General features: G+C 40.0%; 1 protein-coding gene across 1 annotated transcript in view; it reads right to left on the reverse strand.

Annotated features, from left to right (window-relative positions):
* The window catches only part of LOC311060197 (putative pre-mRNA-splicing factor ATP-dependent RNA helicase DHX32), a gene marked incomplete at both ends in the record, with an annotated part of 30,006 nt that extends 22,449 nt beyond the window's left edge, over positions 1–7,557 (reverse strand). Inside the window, 3 exons of the mRNA XM_084078329.1 lie at positions 232–425; positions 3,668–3,839; positions 7,508–7,557. Coding sequence (XP_083934455.1) covers positions 232–425; positions 3,668–3,839; positions 7,508–7,557 — 416 coding nt within the window. The remainder of the gene's footprint in view (positions 1–231; positions 426–3,667; positions 3,840–7,507) is intronic.

Consider the following 7,557-nt stretch of genomic DNA (forward strand, 5'->3'; position numbering starts at 1 on the left):
CTACAAGCTCATAGCGCGGCACTCGGTGCCATGCTATGAGCATGTATATCTGCTATTTTTGAATAGCCAAAGAAATCTAAAAAAAGAACACAGATTCTTTCCCGGTCTAAAAGGGTTGAAACTCTTCACAGGTCACATGTGAAGCAAGCAGCTACACTCGCCACACATATGTGTGTGTGTGTGGTCAGCTCTGAAAACGTTGCCCCCCCCGTTGAACGGCGAGCCACAGACCTCAAGACGGTGTCCGAGGAACAGCAGGTCTGCTGGGGGATGGTGTAGCCCACTTCGTGGCCTATGTTGACGTCCATCTCGTCGGCCACCCGCAGCGCCAGGTTCACGGCCTCCTGCCGGTGGACGTGGGTGCACACCACCACGCCGTGCCGGTACTGGGCAGAAAGGCAGAACTCGGCACACCACTGGGGGATCTGGGAGAGAGGTTCGAGATTCAAGATTCTTGTTATTGTTGTCACGACCCACGACGATCATCAGTGATTGCCTGGCCTTTTGTTTAGTGTCCATACGTACACAGAGACAGGGCAAGCTGTTTGACTTCATCAAAAAATAAGAAAACATTTGACATTCTACAGGTCAGAACAACGGCACCAATATGGTTAAAGGTACAAAGGCAGACGATGCATCTCTGGCGGTAGTGAGACTTAGTTAAACAAGCTTGTGTGTGTGTGTGGTGTGTGGTGTGTGTGTGTGTGTGTGTGTGTGTGTGTGTGTGTGTGTGTGTGTGTGTGTGTGTGTGTGTGTGTGTGTGTGTGTGTGTGTGAGAGTCAGTCAGTCAGTCAGTCAGTCAGTCAGTCAGACAGACAGACAGACAGACAGACAGACAGAGAGTGAGAGACAGACAGACAGACAGACAGAGAGTGAGAGACAGACAGAATAATGTCATCAGTAGCCTGGTATAAGAAACACCAGCAATGATCTGTATACACACACACAGTCACACCACCACAACATATAAATCCATGGAGGGGGTCGGGTCAGGATTGTGTCAGCATGTAGCTAGGGGAAGAGTAAATAAACACCGCCATAGCAAACAGCGACAGGACAGGGGGATATACTATGGTATTATCCTATCCTCCATAATGCTAAATTGCTTTGGCAGCATGTAGCAGGCTCCTGTGTATCGGGGCTTAACAGCAGGAGGTCCCCTAACACCCATGCAGCTATGGAGCCTTTGTGCTGCCTGTGCCTGTTCTACACAGACAGTGGGGGAAAGTAACCAAGTACATTTACTTAAGTACTGTTCTTAAGTACAATTTTGAGGTATTTGTACTTTACTTGAGTATTTCCAATACTTTTACTCCACTACATCTCGGATACAAATATTGTAATTTTACTCCACTACATTTATTTGAGAACTTGCAGAAGCTTGCAGATCGGCTATTTTCAAATAGCCCATGTATAAAATAGGGCTGAAGTGGTTAATGCATGTTTTATAATGTAATCATTTATATCTGCAAAGTAAGTAGTAACTAAAGTTTTCAAATAATTGTAGTGGAGTAAAAAGTACAATATTTGCCTCTGAGATGTAGGAGTAGAAGTAAAAGTAAAAGTACTGGCATTTTAAAATACTCCAGTAAAGTAAAAAAGACCTCAACATTGTACTTAAGTACAGTACTTGAGTAAATGTACTTAAGTTACTTTACACCACTGGACAGTTACACCTGCCCTACCCTCTCTGGGGATAGGCTTATGGTAATAGTAAACAGTGCTGGACAAGGGACAGTAAATTTTGCATTTATATCACACTTTTTTTTTATGGCAGCTAAAACTCTGCCCCAGAGAGAGGTAGTGTGATAATGTAACCGGAAGAACATTTGATCAAATATTCTACTCAACGTTTTAAAAAAAATCCAATTTAAAAGGGAGGGATGCTGGCACAAGTTAGACATCCGTTTGTAATGTGGACTGAATTGTATGGCTGGATTTCAGAAGGAATGTGGACTCAAAAATGCAATTAGCCAGCCTAATCATCCAAATTAAGTTATGCAATGAAGTTTGTCTCCAATCTAAAAGGCAGGGAAAAGCCCAACTTAACAAGGAAGGTGGGTGGTGATAGTACAGGGAGCTTGCATTATTCCACAGAGAGAGGAGAGAGGGGGGAGGGGGGGGGAGAGAGAGAGAGAGAGAGAGAGAGAGAGAGAGAGAGAGAGAGACACAGAAAGAGAGAGTGTCAGTTTCACTGGAAAGGGCTACAAACTGCAGTTAAGCATGTAGTGCAGTGGTGGAAAGTAACTAAGTACATTTACTTAAGTACTGTTCTTAAGTACAATTTTGAGGTATTTTTTACTTTACTTGAGTATTTCCAATTGCCAATACTTTTACTTCTACTTCACTACATCTCAGAGGCAAATATTATACTTTTACTCCACTACAATTATTTGAAAAATGAAGTTACTAGTTATTTGAATATTTTGATTATAATTACAAAACATACATTAACCACATACCATATTTAGGCTATTTGAAAATAGCCGAGCTACAAGCTCACAATGCCTAGCCACGCGAGTGAGCTTGTAGATCTGCTATTTTCAAAAGATTTAATACAATTGAAAAAATTTAAAAATGGGACATTCTGCATAATTAGTACTTTCTAAACAGAGTATTTCTACATTGCAGTATTGATACTTTTAGTTAAGTGAAAAATGTGAGTACTTTTTCCACCACTGCTGTAGTGAATAAGTAACTCTATAATAAATCATAACTGGGTCAATTAAAACTTCCTGGAAGAAAACAACAACTTGTGATCTGTTGCACATTGACAAAGTATTCACTCAATTGTTAGCCCTGGCGCTACTTGTTCCTGGTTTTTGAAATGTCTACATTTACAACCCGTACATCTACTTAAACGTTCAGATATAAAGTACTGACCCCACGGCCACGGTTCTAACACGTTAAAACGCCCGGGTCCAAGTACCCGTATCTTGCGTATTGTTCAATAGAAAGCATTTTACTCCTATCGGCGGACATTTTTTTTCATAGTTATAATGTATCAGAGTGCAGTACACCTCCCAACCGATAGGGTCGCGTAGTTGAAAGTTTATGGACAACTTTCTGAGAAAATGGCCAGCAATCGGATTAAAATGCTTTTCATTGAACAATACGGAAGATTACGGGTACTTAGACCCGGGCGTTTTAACTTGTTACATCCATGGCCGTGGGGTCAGCACTTTATATTTGAAATCTGAACGTTTATGTCGATGTACTGGTTGTAAACATTAAAAGAAAACAAAAACCAGGAACAAGTAGCGCCATGACAATTGTGACAGACGGGCGTCATGTGGACCATTGGTTCTCAAAGTGGGGTCCGGTCCGGGGACCCCCAGGGGTACTTGAGGGGGTTCCAGGGGCTAAATTATGGATATGAACCAAATGGACCCTTATGGGTCTGTAACTCTGAGAGTGTACAAATGGAAAATGTTCCATTTGTACACTCTCAGAGTTAAGATAACATTGATTTTACAACATGAATTGGGGTCCCAGAGATAGAAATGCCATTAAATGGGGGTCCGTAGCCCTAATGCATGTCAAACTGGGGGTCCTTAAAATGTATCTTTTCAAATGGGGGTCCGCGGGCTAATAAGTGTCCATTTGGGGGTCCTTGACATGAAAAAGTTTGAGAACCACTGATGTGGACCATGGCTAAACAACTCACTTGTGTACTTTTCCCAGTCTTCACCGCTCCAGACACAACAACGAGTCGATTGTTCACCAACGCGTCCACGAGCTGACGCCTGACCTTCCACACGGGCAGAGTCTTCCTCTCCTCCAGCAGCTGGTAGTAACGCGAGGAGAAGGGCAGCCCGTCGAATTTCAATAGCACCCAGCTGCGTCCGCGCAGACGAGACTTGGTGCGTGAGCGTTGATACGTGAGTGCTGCTGTGTGAGGGACCGGAAGTGCCTGTTTTTTTCTATATATTAAACACATTTCTCTCAATATTAATGTTGAAACTGATTGTATCAACGATCGTTTGTATGATTACGGTGGATATATACATTTATAACATTACAATACCGGAAGTGCGTGTTTTTTTGGTTATTAAACCATTTAACACCCAATATTTATGTTAAAACGTACACACACACACACACACACACACACACACACACACACACACACACACACACACACACACACAGAATGTGTATACATTTATAATAATGATGTTTGAGCACTTTATATGTGTGTGTGTGTGCACATTTATGCATATATGTACATTTATAATAATGATGGTGCTCATCAGTGGTGAGCTGTGGATTTTTTAACTAAGGGTACTGTATTTTATGGCGTCACGCAGTGCAGAGATGTTGTCTGGCCACGCGAGGCTAGGTATGTGCATTTTTCGGCCATTTGAATTTGAATTATATATTTGATAAATGAAATTGGGAAAACGGTCTGTTTTCTAAATACTATTTATTGTTTTCTAAATACTATTTAGAAATGGTTAAACAAAACTTAGAAATAGGTATTATATGACCCGATTTTCGTTGGTGTGGTTCTAAACAGAATGAGGAATTTAAAACGACAGTGCGCAAGCTGTAATGAATTCTATTTCTCCATGTACCAGACGCGACTGTGCTATAGCCACGCCCCCTTCTGTGACGCACCCAGAACTGATGAGCAGACTTTTCTTTTTTTGTTTTTACATTATTTATCGATAATAAATCAATATAAACAAACACAAAACACACACAAACACTGGGAGGTATCTTAGAAGAGAGCCTTAGAATGGCTAACTTTGGCTTTATGAATAATAAAAAATCGCAAAAAATAACTATTAAACAGTGGTAGAAAAAGTACTATTTTTTTTTTACTTAAGTAAAAGTATCAATACATGTAGAAATACTTTGTACAAGTAAAAGTCCGGAATTCAAAATTTACTTGAGTAAAAGTACAAAAGTATTGGTATCAAAATGTACTTAAAGCAACAAAAGTAGAAAGTACTCATTATGCAAGTTTTTAAATGTATAAAAATGGCCGAAATGTATCTAGGGCTGAAGTGGTTAATGTATGTTTATACATTTCTGTCTAATAAACCTGGCCAGCTCAACAAAAAAAAAGAAGGAACTCTGACATATTATATAAATATCAAGAGTGATTATTTATTATACCCACATAGTAAACCCATTATTATTATTATTATCATTATCATTATCATTATTAGTTATACCCATAGTAATTGTTTATTATACCCACCTTTATAACAAAGTTGTATGTGCCTTCTATTTACATTTATGTTTTCTACTTAATTCATCTTTGCATGATTTTATTTATTTCTGTAGTAACTGAGTAGTACCACTGTAATATGCCTGACTACGCCACCTCCCGCTTGTGGAGGGGGCAGGAGGAACCCCTAAACCTTATACTGTTCAACTTCCCTTAAACAGGAACAATTATTTTACTAGAGGCAGTTTGTGGAAAAATATAACTTTATTACCATAAAATTACAAAACACATCACTGTCGATTACAAACTAGCACGACAATTAAGGTATTTAAGGCAAGGTATTTAGTATTAAAATGGCAATCTAACAGTTACCTCTCACATTATAAGGAAGGGCGGGTCGGCCCGTGCACACCGTGAATACCAAAATAACTAGGGGAAAAGAAAAGGGGACAGGCCTCAAAGAAATCATGCAATATAAATACAAAACTCAAATACAAAACCTCAACACCAGAGCTGCTGTATAAAAGAAGACAGTGATGTTACAAACTAAAATACATTAAAATCCACAAAGAGGCAATGCATAAAATGTATACTGCTTTACCTGTGTCTCCAGGTAGGGCAGACAGAACAGAACAGACACCACCAGGAGGTCACTTCATTTGTAAAACTGAAATAATAAATAAATGTATTAAAATAAGATAATTAAACACAATGCTGTTGGCTAAATTAAAGTGATAAAGAGCATGGGAAGCCTCCATGTGCTCAACAGAAAAGAGGCAACCAAACAAACAAAAGCCAGTAGTAACATGTGCTCAAACAATAAGCTAAACAGACAAATGGCTCTCTACTGGGAGGAGCTGGCTTTTATACTTCCTGGTCATATGACCAGGTCAGGTGCAGTGTCTGCACCAGTCACCTAGATTCCCACATTTGTATTGTATGTTTGGATATTTAAGTTTGTATCTTTAAATAAAATTGTTAGTATTCATTATCTAATTATTTACAAATGGAAAATATGGCAAAGAGAAATAAGCTCTTAATTTCTCATTAATTTAGACCTTTATGGACCCCTGCAGGGCGTTTCCCGTCATAGCAACGTCAATGATCTTTAGTGTTTTACTTCTTTTTCACAATGAGTTGTATATTATTATATGTCTACAGCATATGCTCATGCCTCCCTGGATAATATAGAGATTATGTATGGGCCATGGCTTTGGTATGGGCTAGCCACTTCTGATCATATAAAAATAGCCCGAGGAGAATAGTAGACCAGGGGTCTTCAATGTTTTCCAGGCCAAGGACCTCTTAAGAGATGAAGCAGGGACCCCCCCACTGCATATTGTATAAAATTGTGTTGCACGTTAAACATCTTCATAGATTTCATAGACAGCTTCATAGACTTGTTTGACAGCACTAATGTGTTGGATTCATGTTAAGTTAACCACTTTGCAGCACGAGGCATTGTGAGCTTGTAGATCTGCTATTTTCTGCTAATGTTCCCCTCAGAATAGGGATGCTAGGGTTGAAGTGGTTAATGTAACGCAAAGATTTGGGCCCCTCTGTAGTAACACTGAGGATCCCCTAGGGATCCCGGACCCCCTGTTGAAGACCCCTGTAGACTATTGAGAATGTAGCAGTGATGGTTACAAAAAAATACTCGTTTTCAGTTTGCTTTGTTTTGTTACATATACCTAGTCTAGCAGCCAGGATGATTATGCTCAACCTGTAATGTACATTTTTGTGAGTGAGAACATTTAATCAAATATGACATTGACAGAGAAGTTTGGTTCATGTGTGCACTACTGCACTTCTTACCATTGACAGTAATGTGTTTAGTATGATAATTGTAAAGAAAATAAAGCTGTATTATGTTATTAGTGAGGTAGAGGCGCTTCATTGTGACCAGCACTCAACAATACACGCCTGAAAGGCAGATATTTGTGAGGGGCTTGTATATGTGAGCTTACAGTAGGTTTGCATTATTGTTTGATTTTCTGTACAATGATACTGTGTTTATTTTACATTATCGAACTTTTCTTTGTTTTCCATTGCGATCGAGGACTCAAACTCTGGCTGCCTGCCTCTCCAAGACCCCATCTACTGCTGAGAGGAAGGATTTTGTGCTGGATTTTTACTAAGACTGGTTGAGGCAGATATTCCCCTTGAGAAAGCTCCCACACTGGCTGCAAAGCAGGGAGGATCCCTTCCAGCTCTGTCCCACTTCCGCTCAGACTACCTGCTAGAGCTGTTACCTCAGTATGTGGAGGATATCAAGAGTGCGGTGGAGTGAAAGGCCATCTATGTTTTATTAGATGAGACAACAGATGCCTGTGGTCGCTGTGTCCTCGGAATTCTTCTGCAACCCGTTGGCGAGCCAT

Source organism: Gymnoscopelus microlampas (genome assembly GCF_963454915.1).
Source record: "Gymnoscopelus microlampas genome assembly, chromosome: 14".
NCBI classification, from domain to species: domain Eukaryota; kingdom Metazoa; phylum Chordata; class Actinopteri; order Myctophiformes; family Myctophidae; genus Gymnoscopelus; species Gymnoscopelus microlampas.